The sequence below is a fragment of the Nerophis lumbriciformis genome, linkage group LG05 (genome assembly GCF_033978685.3).
Source record: "Nerophis lumbriciformis linkage group LG05, RoL_Nlum_v2.1, whole genome shotgun sequence".
NCBI classification, from domain to species: domain Eukaryota; kingdom Metazoa; phylum Chordata; class Actinopteri; order Syngnathiformes; family Syngnathidae; genus Nerophis; species Nerophis lumbriciformis.
The window spans coordinates 25,621,255-25,639,377 of record NC_084552.2 but is presented as its reverse complement, the minus strand read 5'-3'; the positions used below and the strand labels follow the sequence as shown (position 1 = coordinate 25,639,377).

Below are 18,123 nucleotides of genomic sequence, written 5' to 3'. Positions count from 1 at the left end.
ATTAAATATCTCGTCTTTGCAGTCTATTAAATTGAATATAAGTTGAAAAGGATTTGCAAATCATTCTATTCTGTTTTTATTTACGAATTACACAAAGTGCCAACTTTACTGGTTTTGTAAATAAAAATAAACAATTGATCTTCGCCTATTTGCAGATATATTTTCCCTGCTTTGAATTGGAAATAATTTATTTTAGTTTTTTTGTTATAATACATTAAATAATGATGATCAAAAGTAATTGGATGGCACTATCTGCAAGGGAAACAGAGAGATGCAGCTACAAATCTAACAGAGGGTGTTGTGTCACAAGTTAATTTAATCGAATTCAATCGACACCTGGCTTCCTGTTGTGTAACTACACAATCAGTACTGTATTTTAAGGGCACGGTGTATTAGAGATAATTACAAGGGGGAAAACAAAATAATCGAAAGGGCAGATGTAGACTAGACTTGGTTAATCAAAGTCCAAGACTAGATCTGCCCAAGTCTATGAGCATGAACTGATGAAGCATACTGGGGTAATTATTGACTAGATCTACCAATCTCAGCTAGATCTGACCAGTGGTGGTCCGTCAGGGCTAAGCTAGGCCTTCTCTACTGGCCTAACATAACCAGAAATCATGATCATAATTAAATATATTTTTGTATTTACTTTCCCTAAATATCTATAAGTATTCATATTCTCTTCATGTCATATTATGCTCTTTCCAGCGCTGTTGTTTTTAGGTTAGAGTTTGAATCCAATCAGAATTCAGCTATCTTATGTTGCCATGCTGTACTAAATCTTCCCGGAGCCTTCAGAATCAACAATGTAGGTGTCTGCACTGTAAGTGAATGGGGACATACAGTTGATAGACAATCGCGATAGCCAATCAGAACACAAGTTGTTGTCAGTAAGACCTTCTAGCTGGCCTAAGGTTGAACGTGACATTTACGCATCCTGTGATTGGATACTCACCGGGACCGTTAGCGGATTAATTTGAGAACACACACAGTTGATAGACAGTTGCGATAGCCAATCAGATCACAAGTTGTTGACAGTAGCCTATCTAGGTAGCCTGATGTTAACGAGACTGTGATTGGATACTCACTTGTCATTCCAAAGTGAGTATCCAATCAGAAGTTGCAATTTAGCAGGAAGCAGGAAGTGTTCACCCACAAAGAAGGAGAACAAAACGTTTAGGTGGCAGATATACATTTGCAAGGCCATTTTCAAGAAGGATATTTAAAGAGAAACTACACCTTGTGAGACGATGTCGGCAATGAAATGGGGAAATGCTCGCCATTTCTACTCGAATCAGCCGACTCCGAGTGGTACCACTGGCTTATACGTCGTCGAATGGGTGCTACAAATTGTGAGTTTAAATATTGAATTTCTTTATTTTTTCACGTTTAATATGTTTTAATATTTTATTTTAATTTTGACAGTACCACATAAGATATGTTTTAATTGCTGATGCGGGTTTATTGATTTTTAAATGCACCAGAAAATAACCTGTTTTGTACACTGCTGAAACTGTGATTGGCCAGTAGTGCGTAAATGTGTTTCTGTATAGTATTTCTCCAGCAATGGTCATGTGGGGACATAAATGATGGCATTTTGAGAGGTAATCATTGAAGTCGGACATCACTGAAGGCCTAGGTGGGAAACGGATGGCCCGCCACTGGACCTGACCAATGTTCGTCTATGAGCACGAACTGATAAAGCCTACTTAGAAGAGAGGCGAAACGTCTTCTAAGACAAACCAAACAGTCCACTTGTGATCAATTGAATGCACTGAGATGACAATGACCTGGATGAATGAAAACATTCATAGACAATAACAGAAACATAATTTAAAATCACTACTTACTTATCCAAGAGGCAGCTGCTTTTTGTTCGAGGCTATATTTGAAACATTTGTGTTTGTGAGCATATAACAGACATCGACAGAACAGCCCTCTACCCCATTTTCTGCCACCTTTAATTTTGTTGTTTTATCGTGTTTTTGACGGTGCCTGGTGTAATTCACCTCATTTGTTTCCTGTTTTTATGATTACCGACTTAACAAGTCAGAGTATCATTATGTAAATGTATTATTAGTTGTCTTATTCTCATTTCACTGATTTGCAACATGTTACTTCACCTATGATTGTAAATACATTTTCAATTAACCACTCAACAATTAGGTGGTGGCTATTTTATTGTATTTAACAATCAAACACTCAAATGCAAAAAAAAAAACCAAAAGTGTCCTGGCTCAAGATAGTCCACAGTAAATATTTAGCATTTAACTTAAATGGAATACGTAGTTATAAAACAAATATTAAAAAAAACAACAACAATTAGCCTCATCTAATCTCAATTAAAATTTTAATTAAATTGTTTGTTCACTCTAAGCCTCATCAGAAAGCCCAACGCCGGGCTTATAAAAACCTTTAACACTCTTACTAATAATGCGCCACACTGTGAACCCACACCAAACAAGAATGACAAACACATTTCGGGAGAACATCTGCACCGTAACACAACATAACAAATACCCAGAATCCCATGCAGCCCTGACTCTTCCGGGCTACATTATACACCCCCGCTACCAAACCCCGCCCACCTCAACCGACGCACAGAGGGGAGGGGGCGGGGTTGATGTGTGAGGGAGCAGGGTTGGGGTGGGGGCGAGGTTTGGTGGTAGCAGGGGTGTATAATGTAGCCCGGAAGAGTCAGGGCTGCATGGGATTCTGGGTATTTGTTCTGTTGTGTTTATGTTGTGTTAAGGTGCAGATGTTCTCCCGAAATGTGTTTGTCATTCTTGTTTGATTTTGGTTCAAAGTGTGGCGCATTATTAGTAAGAGTGTTAAAGTTGTTTTATATGGCCACCGTCAGTGTAACCTGTGTGGCTGTTGAGCAAGTATGCCTTGCTGTCACTTACGTGTGCAAGCAGAAGATGCATATAACAAGAGGCTGGGCTGGCACACTGTTTATACAGATTGTAGAGGGCGCTAAATACTGTACCATCATGGCACGCCCTTATTATCATTGTATGGGTGAAAATCGGAGAATATTAATCCCGGGAGTTTTCTGCGAGAGGCACTGAAATCCGGAAGTCTCCCGGGAAAATCGGGGGAGGTCGGCAAGTATACAGCTGAGCCGCATCAGAGTGATCAAAGAGCCGCATGCGGATGCGGCTCCGGAGCCGCGGGTTGCCGACCCCTGGGCTATATAAATAAACTTGGATTGATTGATGTTTTGAAAGTCGGTGTAAAACTGTACCAAATTCTAAATAGTCTTTTTTACTTTGCTGTTGTCAGCTATTTTATTTTATATCGCCATGAAAACAAACTGCAGCAACAAATCTTTAAACATTCAACTTTATTGTATTTAGGCTATTCAAATGTCCCACTAACAACACATTTTACAAGACCACATTGAACACATTGTGATAACGTAACTGACCTTTGTCAGTTGCTCATAATTGGTAATTATGAGCAACTGACCTTCGTCAGATGCTCATAATTAGTCATCATGAGCATCTGACAAAAGTAATTATTATTACTGAATACTTGAATGTGTCATATGACAAGCCAATGCAGCCTCTGAATGGGTGCATACAGGAGCACAGTCCGACAGTGATATGTGTGAATGGTAAACAAATGGTAAATGGGTTATACTTGTATAGCGCTTTTCTACCTTTTTTAAGGAACTCAAAGCGCTTGGACACTATTTCCACATTCACACACTGATGGTGGGAGCTGCCATGCACGGCGCTAACCAGGCCCATCAGGAGCAAGGGTGAAGTGTCTTGCTCAAGAACACAACGAACGTGACTAGGATGGTAGAAGGTGGGGTTTGAACCAGTAACCATCAGATTGCTGGCACGGCCACTCTCCCAACTTCGCCACGCCGTCCTCATGAAGCACATGCACACTCACAACTTTGCTTGATAATGAACTGGCGCCTTTTTTATTTATTTATTTATTTTCTAATGAAGTGCCGACTTGTCCAGAGTGTAGCGCATCCAGATGACAGCTGACACCCGTCCAAAGTATCGTTACAGACATTAAATGAATGAACAAGTAGGCTAATTGTTTCAACCCTCGGTGGTTTTACCCTCACTCACCCAAAAGTTTTTGATGTCCAGGGCCCTTGCTCTGCTGCTCCTACTCTTGGCCTCGCTATATGCGGGCCATCCTAATCTGCTGGAGAGGAAGCACCATGGCAGGAGGAACGAACCGTGGTGTGGACCTAACCATGTTTTAAGAAGGGGCCACATGGGTTATTGAAATTATTAAAATTAGAATATTATATGACTTGTGGCTTTGTTTTATTTCGGATTCATTCGTATGACTATATATTAGTTCAGTGTATGCGTAATAATTTTGTCATAGAGGCTACTGGGGGCTCTGTGTGTGGGCCCTTGCGGTCTGTGGGCCTATAGGATTGTCAACGTGCCGTCTTTCAGGTAACCATCTGCGGTTAAGGTAAAGGAGACTGTACAGTAGTGTTGTCCCGATACCAAAATATATTTCGGTACTTTTCGGTACTTTTCTAAATAAAGGGGACCATAAAAAACTTAATTATTGGCTTTATTTTAACAAAAAATCTTACGGTACATTAAACATATGTTTCTTATTGCAAGTTTGTCCTTAAATAAAATAGTGAACATACAAGACAACTTGTCTTTTAGTAGTAAGTAAGCAAACAAAGGCTCCTAATTTAGCTGCTGGCGGTATAGCTCGGTTGGTAGAGTGGACGTGCTAGCAACTTGAGGGTTCCAGGTTCGATCGCCGCTTCCGCCATCCTCGTCACTGCCGTTGTGTCCTTGGGCAAGACACTTTACCCACCTGCTCCCAGTGCCACCCACACTGGTTTAAATGTAACTTAGATATTGGGTTTCACTATGTAAAGCGCCTTGAGTCACTAGAGAAAAGCACTATATAAATATAATTCACTTCACTTCACATATGCAGTAACATATTGTGGCATTTATAGGGATGTCCGATAATTGCTTTTAGTCGATATCCGATATTGTCCAACTTTTTAATTACCGATACCGATATCAACCGATATATACAGTCGTGGATTTAACACATTATTATGCCTAATTTGGACAACCAGGTATGGTGAAGATAAGGTACTTTTTTTTAAATTTATAAAATAAAATAAGATAAATAAATTGAAAACATTTTCTTCAATAAAAAAAGAGTAAAACAATACAAAACAGTTACATAGAAACTAGTAATTAATGACAATTAGTAAAATTAACTGTTAAAGGTTAGTACTATTAGTGGACCAATCATGTGTGCTTACAGACTGTATCCCTTGCAGACAATATTGATATATATTGATATATAATGTAGGAACCAGAATATTAATAACAGAAAGAAACAACCCTTTTGTGTGAATGAGTGTGAATGAGTGTGGGAGGAAGGTTTTTTGGGTTGGTACACTAATTGTAAGTATATATTGTGTTTTTTATGTTGATTTAATAAAAAAAAATTTAAAAAAAGAAAAGAAAAAACGATACCGATATTAAAAAAACGATACCGATATTACATTTTAACGCATTTATCGGCCGATAATATCGGCAGGCCGATATTATCGGATATCTCTACTGAAAAGTATTGAGATACATTTTGGAACCGGTACCAAAATATTGGTATTGGGAAAACCCTACAACTGATATTAGGAGTTTTGTTATTATATTTGCATTACCAAGACATTGGTATAGGCCAGGGGTCGGCAACCTTTACCAGTCAAAGAGCCATTTTGACCAGTTTCACAAATTAAAGATAACAATGGGAGCCACAAAACATTTTTGACATTTAAAATGAAATAACACTGCATCAGAAGTTTTTTTTTCGCTTTGTGCTATGTATAAACCAGGGGTCTCAGACACGCGGCCCATACATTAATACGAAATTTGAATGCTGGTGCGGCATGCGGGTTTTAAATGAATGGCGCTTGTCAGCGTCACAGTGCCGTGATGGTACAGCATATAGCACCCACTACAATCAGCGTGCCTGATCAGCCACACGTTGTATGGGGCTTCCACTTGCCCACGTAGGTGACAGCAAGGCATACTTCCTCAACAACCACACAGGTTACACTGACGGTGGCGGTATAAAAAAAAAACTTTAACACTCTTAATAATAATGCGCCACACTGTGAATCCACACCAAACAAGAATGACAAACACATTTCGGGAGAACATCTGCACCGTAACACAACATAAACACAACAGGACAAATACCCAGAATCCCATGCAGCCCTAACTCTTCCGGGCTACATTATACACCCCCGCTACCGAACCCCGCCCACCTCAACCGACGCACAGAGGGGAGGGGCGGGGGGGGGGGGGGGGGTATAATGGTATAATGTAGCCCGGAAGAGTCAGGGCTGCATGGGATTCTGGGTATTTGTTCTGCTGTGTTTATGTTGTGTTAAGGTGCAGATGTTCTCCCGAAATGTGTTTGTCATTCTTGTTTGGTTTTGGTTCAAAGTGTGGCGCATTATTAGTAAGAGTGTTAAAGTTGTTCTATATGGTCACCGTCAGTGTAACCTGTGTGGCTGTTGACCAAGTATGCCTTGCTGTCACGTAGGTGTGCAAGCAGAAGATGCATACTGCATAACAAGGGGTTGGGCTGGCACGCTGTTAATACAGATTGTATAGGGCGCCAAATGCTGTACCATCATGACACGCCCTTATTATAACTGTAAGGTTGAAAATCAGAGAATATTAATCCCGGGAGTTTTCTGCGAGAGGCACTGAAATCCGGAAGTCTCCGGGGAAAATCAGGGGGGTCGGCAAGTAAGCTGCTGAGCCGCATCAGAGTGATCAAAGAGCCGCATGCGGCTCCGGAGCCGCGGGTTGCCGATCCCTGGTACAGGCATTGCCGTTCTGTTTCATTTGGGATCGTATCAGAAGACAATTTGATGTATTGCCCATTATTACTGGAAGCCACAAAGAAAAAATCAACATCATAAAAAATGGCATTAACATCCCAACAAGGGCACCCGTCGCCATGTGCCCTTGTTAGAATCCTAATGAGTCTTGTCACTAAAAAGCATTGATTGGTTGCACCGGTGCTTAATGAAGTTACAACAGGTCCCTGCGTCCTTGTATTTTAGGTCATATGCCAGCATTTTCATTCAAAACCACATCCTTTTTGCCTTCCATATTCATGACTGTATGTGTCTCTCTATTGCTGTCTCATCTCTTTCAAACAGCCACTCATTGACATCCTGCAGAGAAGAAGTCCCCAAAGGTGTCGTGGGGGGGGAAGAAAAAAAAAAGTACCTGCTTTGTTTTGCAAAGCCTGACTTTGCTCCCCGCCAGGGACACCAGAACTCTCCCTTTGTAGGCGCGCACCTCCAACATGCCGCGCTTGTTTGTGGAGGAGCGGCAGCGGCGCAGGCTGTGGCGCCGCTTCTGGGAGCCGGCGGTGGCAGGGGTGCGGCGGTGGTGTGCGGCCGTCTGAAGAGTTTCCATCCACTCGTGGCGCTCCCCTGTCGACAAGCAAGAAAAAAAATGCCTTTAAAGCAGAAAAAATGAGATTAATAGAAAATGTAATTAAAAAATGTAATTAAATTAATTAAAAGGAAATCATACTGGGGAGTCATCGATTTTGTATGGCTCCTGCATACAAAGGATTCAAATAGAAAATAATAATTGGACCGGATGAGCCACAACTGGTTTGAATTCCCTTTGCCTCTAGAAAAATAATATCCTTCAAAGTGACAAAGAAAAACAGATAACTGCTCGGCTCTCTATTAAAAAGCCTCTGGCAAAATTTAGCAGATCACCCTCAACAGCTCATTAAAACATCATCACGCCAGTCAGTCAGAGAACAAAGCTGACAATTCTTTACTTTTTTAACAGTTATTCCATAATTATCACACTTCTACTTATTCTCTGAAAGTTACAACCTCAAATAACTTATAACTTATCATTTGTCGTTCTCTTTGGGGATTTTTACTTTCGCCAGCAATTTTGCTGGAGCAAAATGACACAAAAGATTATTCTGGGTATTGGGGTCATCTCAATAATTTATATTCAATTACCTTACGTTAAAGTTGTGAGGCTCAGCTTTTCTGTTATGGCGGCGGTGCCGACTACACCCACAGAGACAAAGTGAGTTGCTGTCTGACAAAAAGGGCTCACAACTAGGGATGTCCGATAATGGCTTTTTGCCGATATCCGATATTACGATATTGTCCAGCTCTTTAATTACCGATACCGATATCAACCGATACCGATGTCAACCGATATATGCAGTCGTGGAATTAACACAATATTATGCCTAATTTGGACAACCAGGTATGGTGAAGATAAGGTACTTTTTAAAAAGAATTATAAAATAAGATAAATAAATTAAAAACATTTTCTTGAATAAAAAAGAAAGTAAAACAATATAAAAACAGTTACATAGAAACTAGTAATTAATGAAAATGAGTAAAATTAACTGTTAAAGGTTAGTACTATTAGTGGACCAGCAGCACGCACAATCATGTGTGCTTACGGACTGTATCCCTTGCAGACTGTATTGATATATATTGATATATAATGTAGGAACCAGAATATTAATAACAGAAAGAAAGAACCCTTTTGTGTGAATGAGTGTGAATGGGGGAGGAAGGTTTTTTGGGTTGGTGCACTAATTGTAAGTGTATCTTGTGTTTTTTATGTTGATTTAATTAAAAAAAAAAACGATACAGATAATTAAAAAAACGATACCGATAATTTCCGATACTACATTTTAACGCATTTATCGGACATCCCTACTCACAACATTTATTTTATTACGCTATAGAACAAAAGCAACCAGCTGCCTTCTGGCAGCTTGTTTGGAAGCGACAGACAAACACAACAAAAACACGCACGGACATGCCAATTCTAGTTTCGCGGTATTAGCATTAGTTAGCAACATAGCTCAAAATGTTATTGTGGGATTATGATTTAGGGCAGCAGTCGGCAACCCAAAATGTTGAAAGACCAAAAATTCCAAAAAAAATTCTGTCTGGAGTCGCAAAAAATTAAAAGACTTAGTGTTATAATGATGGCAACACATGATGTAAGTGGCTAATTAGTTGACAGAAATGTTGAAATGTAATATTTATTCTACACATTTTTACAACATTGGAAAACATTAGTAAAACTTCTCAAAGGGTGAGATAACTCCTGGAAATGGGAAAAGGTATAGATGTGTGAGTCCAAGTTAAAAGAAATGGTCTTCTAATGGATTTATTACAATCTTTGCAAGCTGGCTAATGTTTGCTGTGGTCTGGAACAACATGGCACACAAACAACCAAGAGAAATGCAGCTAATATTACATACAGATAATGTGTCATGAGATATGCAAATATAAATTAACATAAGTAAAGGAAATTAAATGACCTCAAATATACCTACAAACGGGGCATAATGATGCAATATGTACATACAGCTAGCCTAAATAGCATGTTGGCATCGATTAACTTGCAGTCATGCAGTGACCAAATATGCCTGATTAGCACTCCATAACAAGTCAATAACGTCAACAATGCTCACCTTTGTGCATTCACACACAGTATAAAACGTTTGGTGGACAAAATGAGACAAAGGAGTGGCATAAAACACGTCTTTCTGCGGCAGCGTCGGAGAAAGGTATACATGTCAAGAAGCTGTTGAGTCACAGTCCACACAACTGTGAGTTCAAGGGCCGCGCAAAAATTTGTAGGACAAAACGGCGCTAGCCAAATACTCTCATCAGTGAAGCATAAACACAAACATATCAAACTGTGGGATTTCTAACAATTAGGAAGGTTTGTGTCGAGTTTGTCCTTCTACAGAAACCCTATTACAAAAGAAAATATATTTTTCACCCCATTTTTTTTTCCATTTCCATACATTTTTGAAAAAGCTCCTTGGAGCCACATGGCGTCGCTCATGAGCCGCGGGTTGCTGACCCCCGATTTACGGCATGTCCCCACAGCGACGTTTGTGTTTCGTTTTTGCCTTGGGTTGAAAAAAAAATAAAAGCGTTCCACAGTGTCCAATCAATGGGTAGAAACATTTACGTTTACGAAGTGGAGCTGTAAGCAAACAATGGAACCACCAAAACTATAGAAGAAGAAACAAGTCACAACACAATTTAAATAAAAGTGAAGGCAGATCAAAGTGACGAGGTGGAATTACTTCTCATCCACTGAAACTCGCCTCATTCTACAGCTTCACTCGAATGCTGATGGTCACACCAGCTATAGTTTGCCTCTTGGAGTCTTGGAGTCGACTACTAAAGCAAAAATGCGCTTCTGGTAAGTGTAAACATACTTTAATCTTGACGAGCTAACTGCTACGAGCTACATATTTTTCTAAATCAGAGCCAGTTTCGCTGACGACTTCAACTATCAATGTGTTAAATTATGATGCATAATCTATGTTGTTCACATTTCCCAGCATAGTGCTTGTAGTGAGGTGACAAAACATTCTAAATTGTTTACTTAGATCAAGGGTGTCAAACTCATTTTAGCTCAGGGGCCGCATGGAGGAAAATCTGTGCATTAAAACTAAAAAATAAATACAACTTCAGATTGTTTTCTTTGTCTTACTTTGGCCAAAAATAGAACAAACACACTCTGACAATATTACAATAAAAATATAGCGGTAAAGTTTAAATCCGTGAAGGAAAGAAGAAAGTTGTCACGGCCCGGGCGCATTCTAATGCGCATTCATCTGTGCGCTGCGCTAAGCGCACCTCCAAGCATGCACCTCCCAGCACAGCTGCAATCAATCAGCAATCTGCACACCTGAAGCCGATGAGATGCCGGGCTTCTTAAGCAAGAGCAAACCTGCGTTCCGGGCCAGAACGTAGTGACCCGTTCCCGTACATATTCCTCCGTTCCCTGACGACGAGCTGTGTGTCTCGTCTCCCCGTATTCCCCTCTGGTTCCCTGGCTGCCACTTTTTGGATCTCGACCTCCCGCCTGGACAGGGACTTTTGACGCTTCGCCCCTGCCCCTGGACCTTCGAGCCTGCCTTGCCCTATCTTGGACTTCCGCACCTCGCTCAACACTCCCGGTAATACTCAACATATAATCACTACACATAGTCGCACACATATACATTTTGGATTAGTTACACGCCTCATTTCCTATTGTATTTTAATAAATAGAGCTAAAACGACGTCCCTGCACCTGTGCCGTCTCCTTTTTCCCTGCTGTACCGTAACACAAGTGAATGAATGTTTATAACTGAATAAATTTCCATCCATCCGTCCGTCCATTTTCTACCGCTTGTCTTTTTCGGGGTCGCGGGGGATCTCAAACTTACATATGCATAAACAGTTGTTTTCTTTTGTATTCTTTTTTTTAATGAATTAAGTAACACTTATGACAACCTTTTTCCAAAACACAATATAGAATGTGAGATATAACAGGATAATGCATACATTCATCATTTGTTTTCAAAACGGTTACAAAAAAGTGGGACCCCAAACATTTACTGCGGGACCCCATTTTTATGACTTGATGGGGTTCCTGGCACCCCATTTTGAAAATTCCTAGCGCCAACACTGATGGAGTATTGGGGCGTGCAAAACAGCAGCAGGTGGTTGTGGCCTGCGGGCCGGTTCTAATACTAATCAAATATCATCCCCAGGGGCCATAGATAATTCAGGCCTTGACTTTGACACCTAGGACTTAGACCAGGGGTGTCCAAACTTTTTCCACTGAGGGCCGCACACGGAAAAATTAAAGCATGCGGGGGCCATTTTGATAGTTTTCATTTTCAAATCATAACAAAATATATGGATTTTGGGTTTTTTTTACCTTTAGGGCTCCCGGGGACCATAAAGTGTCTAAGTCATTAAAATGTTAAAAACAAGTCAAATTATTTTTTTTTTGTTTTTTTATTTAACAGTAAATCTCTACAGTATATCAACTTCAGGTTGATATAAAATTTAAAAAACCAAAAAGGTTTTATGCCTTTTCTGTCAAGACAACTTGTTTTTTTATAATAAAACTGAAATATGCAGTATTCCCCCCACTGCCTAAAACATTCAGAAAGCAATGTTTGATGTGAAGTAATTAGAGCCTTAAAAACATCAATAATGCAGGACACCATTGATATTAATTCATTGTTATTTTTGAGTAATCACAGTGAAAAGATAAATAAAATCCCATTAAATACAAACCCCGTTTCCATATGAGTTGGGAAATTGTGTTAGATGTAAATATAAACGGAATACAATGATTTGCAAATAATTTTCAACCCATATTCAGTTGAATATGCTACAAAGACAACATATTTGATGTACAAACTGATAAACATTTTTTTTTTTTGCAAATAATCATTAACTTTAGAATTTGATGCCAGCAACACGTGACAAAGAAGTTGGGAAAGGTGGCAATAAATACTGATAAAGTTGAGGAATGCTCATCAAACACTTATTTGGAACATCCCACAGGTGAACAGGCAAATTGGGAACAGGTGGGTGCCATGATTGGGTATAAAAGTAGATTCCATGAAATGCTCAGTCATTCACAAACAAGGATGGGGCGAGGGTCACCACTTTGTCAACAAATGCATGAGCAAATTGTTGAACAGTTTAAGAAAAACCTTTCTCAACCAGCTATTGCAAGGAATTTAGGGATTTCACCATCTACGGTCCGTAATATCATCAAAGGGTTCAGAGAATCTGGAGAAATCACTGCACGTAAGCAGCTAAGCCCGTGACCTTCGATCCCTCAGGCTGTACTGCATCAACAAGCGACATCAGTGTGTAAAGGATATCACCACATGGGCTCAGGAACACTTCAGAAACCCACTGTCAGTAACTACAGTCGGTCGCTACATCTGTAAGTGCAAGTTAAAACTCTCCTATGCAAGGCGAAAACCGTTTATCAACAACACCCAGAAACGCCATCGGCTTCGCTGGGCCTGAGCTCATCTAAGATATACTGATACAAAGTGGAAAAGTGTTCTGTGGTCTGACGAGTCCACATTTCAAATTGTTTTTGGAAACTGTGGACGTTGTGTCCTCCGGACCAAAGAGGAAAAGAACCATCCGGATTGTTATAGGCGCAAAGTTGAAAAGCCAGCATCTGTGATGGTATGGGGGTGTATAAGTGCCCAACACATGGGTAACTTACACATCTGTGAAGGCGCCATTAATGCTGAAAGGTACATACAGGTTTTGGAGCAACATATGTTGCCATCCAAGCAACGTTACCATGGACGCCCCTGCTTATTTCAGCAAGACAATGCCAAGCCACGTGTTACATCAATGTGGCTTCATAGTAAAAGAGTGCAGGTACTAGACTGGCCTGCCTGTAGTCCAGACCTGTCTCCCATTGAAAATGTGTGGCGCATTATGAAGCCTAAAATACCACAACAGAGACCCCCGGACTGATGAACAACTTAAGCTGTACATCAAGCAAGAATGGGAAATAATTCCACCTGAGAAGCTTAAAAAATGTGTCTCCTCAGTTCCCAAACGTTTACTGAGTGTTGTTAAAAGGAAAGGCCATGTAACACAGTGGTGAAAATGCTCTTTTCCAACTACTTTGGCACGTGTTGCAGCCACGAAATTCTAAGTTAATTATTATTTGCAAAAATTTGGGTTGAAAAGGATTTGCAAATCATTGTATTTCATTTATATTTAATTCTAACACAATTTCCCAACTCATATGGAAACGGGGTTTGTATATTTGGAATCCAAAAGGTGCCCCACTTGTAAAGTGATACATTTGTATTAGGTTTTTTTACTTTCAACACTTAACTTACGAGATCAACTTCAGATATATCTGTCGATTTTACGTTTGAACTATTATTTTGTTTGTTTTATGCTCTTTTGTCAAATAAAACGTTGATGCTTTTTTATGGGAACCACACAATGTATGCAATATTTTCCAAAAAAACATTTTAAAGTGAAATATTTGAAATAATTGGAGCCTTGAATAGGTCAATAATTCATTATAACATTGATTTTTTTTTTTTTTTGAGCAATGGCAAAAAAAGAAAAATAAAGATAGACAAAAGAAAGAAAAAACAGCCTGCATGGCAGCTTTGTGTCAACATTGCAACTTTTTCTAGTTAGATTTCACCTCATTCTACTTTTTTTCATGTTTATTTTTTATTTTTGCAATAGCATTTCCAGAATGTGTGGCGGGCCGGTAAACAATTAACCGCGGGCCGCACTTTGGACACCCCTGACTTAGACACACGACAACCACGGAGGAGACACAATGAAGTAAGTGTTCGAAGGATCGAGGTGCACGCAAATGGGAAAAATAAAGAAGACGATGTTGGATTGTGTTTATTTACATTAATGTATGTAGTCTTTTATTGTTTGATACTGTATGTGCACTATTTTGAAAAGTGAATATTGTCCAGTAAAAAAAAAGGAAAGTAAGGAAACCCACACACACCAACATCGTCTCGTTCTCATTCCACCCTTTCAACAAACGTTACAATATTAAACGTCAGTAGTACGTAATAGTAGATTATAGTTTTAGCAGTAGTGTTGTATTTAAAATATTGTGTGCGTTATTATTGTGTACATGTCTGGACTCAATGTACTGCATGTCTACTTGATAGATGATGACGAGGTTTTGTTGACAGTTGTGGAGCGTGCCTTCTCCCTGTCGGAGCAGGAACGAGGTGGCGACATCATCATTTTTGGGTACTCTGGCGGCGTCCTTCGCCCCATGGAAACGACAATACCCGAGTTTTTAAACCTTCACACTACGGAGCCAGTTCCAAAAAACGTTTGTTTCAGAACACCAATAACGCCGTTTTTGTGGGGTGTGTGGGGGTGTGTCACCGTTTTCACCTAAAAACGGTTCTGTGGGGACAGGCCCTTAAAGGGGAACATTATCACCAGACCTATGTAAGCGTCAATATATACCTTGATGTTGCAGAAAAAAAGACCATATATTTTTTTAACCGATTTCCGAACTCTAAATGGGTGAATTTTGGCGAATTAAACGCCTTTCTATTATTCGCTCTCGGAGCGATGACGTCACATCGGGAAGCAATCCGCCATTTTCTCAAACACATTACAAACACCGAGTCAAATCAGCTCTGTTATTTTCCGTTTTTTCGACTGTTTTCCGTACCTTGGAGACATCATGCCTCGTCGGTGTGTTGTCGGAGGGTGTAACAACACGAACAGGGATGGATTCAAGTTGCACCAGTGGCCCAAAGATGCGAAAGTGGCAAGAAATTGGATGTTTGTTCCGCACACTTTACCGACGAAAGCTATGCTACGACAGAAATGACAAGAATGTGTGGATATCCTGCGACACTCTAAGCAGATGCATTTCCAACGATAAAGTCAAAGAAATCTGCCACCAGACCCCCAGGAAAAGAGAGCGGATGAGGGTATGTCTACAGAATATATTAATTGATGAAAACTGGGCTGTCTGCACTCTCAAAGTGCATGTTGTTGCCAAATGTATTTCATATGCTGTAAACCTAGTTCATAGTTGTTAGTTTCCTTTAATGCCAAACAAACACATACCAATCGTTGGTTAGAAGGCGATCGCCGAATTCGTCTTCGCTTTCTCCCGTGTCGCTGGCTGTCGTGTCGTTTTCGTCGGTTTCACTTGCATACGGTTCAAACCGATATGGCTCAATAGCTTCAGTTTCTTCTTCAATTTTGTTTTCGCTACCTGCCTCCACACTACAACCTTCCTTTTTAATACATGCGTAATCTGTTGAATCGCTTAAGCCGCTGAAATCCGAGTCTGAATCCGAGCTAATGTCGCTATACCTTGCTGTTCTATCCGCCATGTTTGTTTGTATCGGCATCACTATGTGACGTCACAGGAAAATGGACGGGTGTATATAACGATGGTTAAAATCAGGCACTTTGAAGCTTTTTTTAGGGATATTGCGTGATGGGTAAAATTTTGAAAAAAACTTCGAAAAATAAAATAAGCCACTGGGAACTGATTTTTAATGGTTTTAACCTTTCTGAAATTGTGATAATGTTCCCCTTTAACTTTCGGGAAGTGGTAGAGGAAGGCACAGGTGGTTGGATTTTGGGAATGATCCTGATCCGGCTGTGGAAGCATCGTATTCAGACTGTTCTCAAACAAGTCTTCTCTGATAACGTACCCGATGATCTCTTGTAGAAAATTAGAGAAATTAGAAACGCCTGATCAAGGCAGACCTAATCGAATCTATCGAGTAAAGAATGTCTTAGGAAGCTGCACACGGGAAGTCTTTTGAAGTTTTGAAGTAAATTTATATTAATGGGCATGAGCTAAGAGAATAGAGAAAGAAGGGAATATATAAATGCTATCAACGTGTTTACTAAACACTGTTAACATCATGTTCATTTAAACAAAAATCTGTTTCTGTAAATAACATTTATTCACATAAATGTGGACCTGCTACCCGTTTATAAATTATTTATGTGCTATTTTAAGATGAAAGTGCCTTAGTGAAAAGAAAACTTCTTCCTACAGAGTGTGTGTAATCATTTAGACTGAGACAAACTGCCCGAAATGCGTTGCTGATGACGTTTGAGGAATTTTAAGTCATTCTGCACTGCAGATGGATTAATTGCTGCCACGTTATCGTGGTAAAGGAGTTTTCGTATCGCAATGATCCTAAGACCTATGTTGTCTGGGGGATTCTATGCCCCCTGGTAGGGTCTCCTAAAACAAACAAGTCCTAGGTGAGCGACCAGACAAAGAGAAGCTCGAAGACCTCTATGAAATAGAAAAGACAAGAACTCAGATTTTCCTCGTCTGGACGCGGATCACCGGGGCCCCCTTCTGAAGCCAGGCCCTGAGGTGGGGCTCGATGGCGAGCGCCTGGTGAATGGGCCTGTCACCATGGGGCCCGGCCGGGCACAACCCAAAGAGGCAACGTGGGTCCCCCCTCCAATAGGCTCACCACTAATAGGAGGGGGCAAAGAGGTCGGGTGCTTTGTGAGCTGGGCGGAAGCCGAAGGCTGTCCGATCCTCGGCTACAGAAGCTAGGTCTTGGGATGTGGAACCTCACCTCACTGGGAGGGGAAGGAGTCTGAGCTTGTGCGCGAGGTGGACAAGTCCCGGCTGGATCTAGTCCGACTCACTTCAGCGCACAGCAAGGGCTCTGAAACCAGTCCTCTCGAAAGGGGCAGGACACTCTTCTACTCTGACGTTGCAAGCAGTGAGAGGCGACGGGCTGGCGTGGTAATTCTTGTTGCCCCTCGGCTCAGAGCCTGTACGTTGGAATTTAACCCACTAGACGAGAGAGTAGCTTCCCTCCGCCTCCGGGTGTAGGGGGCGGCTTCGAAGCAATTCTAAACGACCATCCTCCACCAAGAGGGGAAAACAGTGCACTGTCAATACCGTGTATAGTTGGGACAGTGTGCTGCTGATCTCGACTGGGGATGTTGTGGATCTGTGAAGGGAATACTTCCAAGACCTCCTCAATCCTACCAACACATCTTCCTATGAAGAAGTAGTGACTGGGAAATCTGTGGTGGGCTCTCCCATTTTTGTGGCTGAGGTTGCCGAGGTAGTTAAAAAGCTCCATGGTAGCAAGGTCCTGGGGGTGGATGAGATCTGCTTGGAGTTCCTTAAGGCTCTGAATGCTGTGGGGCTGTCTTAGTTGACAGGACATTGTGTGGACATCAGGGGCGGTGCCTCTGGATTGTCAGAGCAGGGTGGTGGTTCCTCTCTTTAAGAAGGGGAACCGGAGGGTGTGTTCCAACTATCGTGGGATCACACTCCTCAGCCTTCCCAGTAAGGTCTATTCGGATGTACTGGAGAGGAGGCTACGCCAGATAGTCGAACCTCGGATTCATGAGGAGCAGTGTGGTTTTTATTCTGGTAGTGGAACTGTGGACCAGCTCTGTACGCTCGGCTAGGTCCTTGAGAGTGCCTGAGAGTTTTCCCAACCAGTCTACTTGTGCTTTGTGGATTTGGAGAAGGCATTCGACCATGTCCCTCGGGAAGTCCTGGGGAGAGTGCTCAGAGAGTATAGGGTATTGAACCCCCTAATTGTGTCGGTCCGCTCCCTGTATGGTCGGTGTCAGAGCTTGGTCCGCATTGCCGGTCAGAGTGAAATTTGGACTATTCCAGGGTTGTCCTTTGTTACCAATTCTGTTCATAACTTTTATGGACAGAATTTCTAGAGGCAGTCAGGGTGTTGAGGGGATCCGGT

The 18,123-nt window shown here is 41.1% G+C and overlaps 1 protein-coding gene across 2 annotated transcripts in view; it reads right to left on the bottom strand.

Moving 5' to 3' along the window:
• The window catches only part of arap2 (ArfGAP with RhoGAP domain, ankyrin repeat and PH domain 2), a 321,200-nt gene that overhangs the window by 233,783 nt on the left and 69,294 nt on the right, over positions 1-18,123 (bottom strand). For both annotated transcript variants that reach the window (XM_061961001.1, XM_061961002.1), the window contains exon 9: positions 7,278-7,486. In XM_061961001.1, coding sequence (XP_061816985.1) covers positions 7,278-7,486 — 209 coding nt within the window. The remainder of the gene's footprint in view (positions 1-7,277; positions 7,487-18,123) is intronic.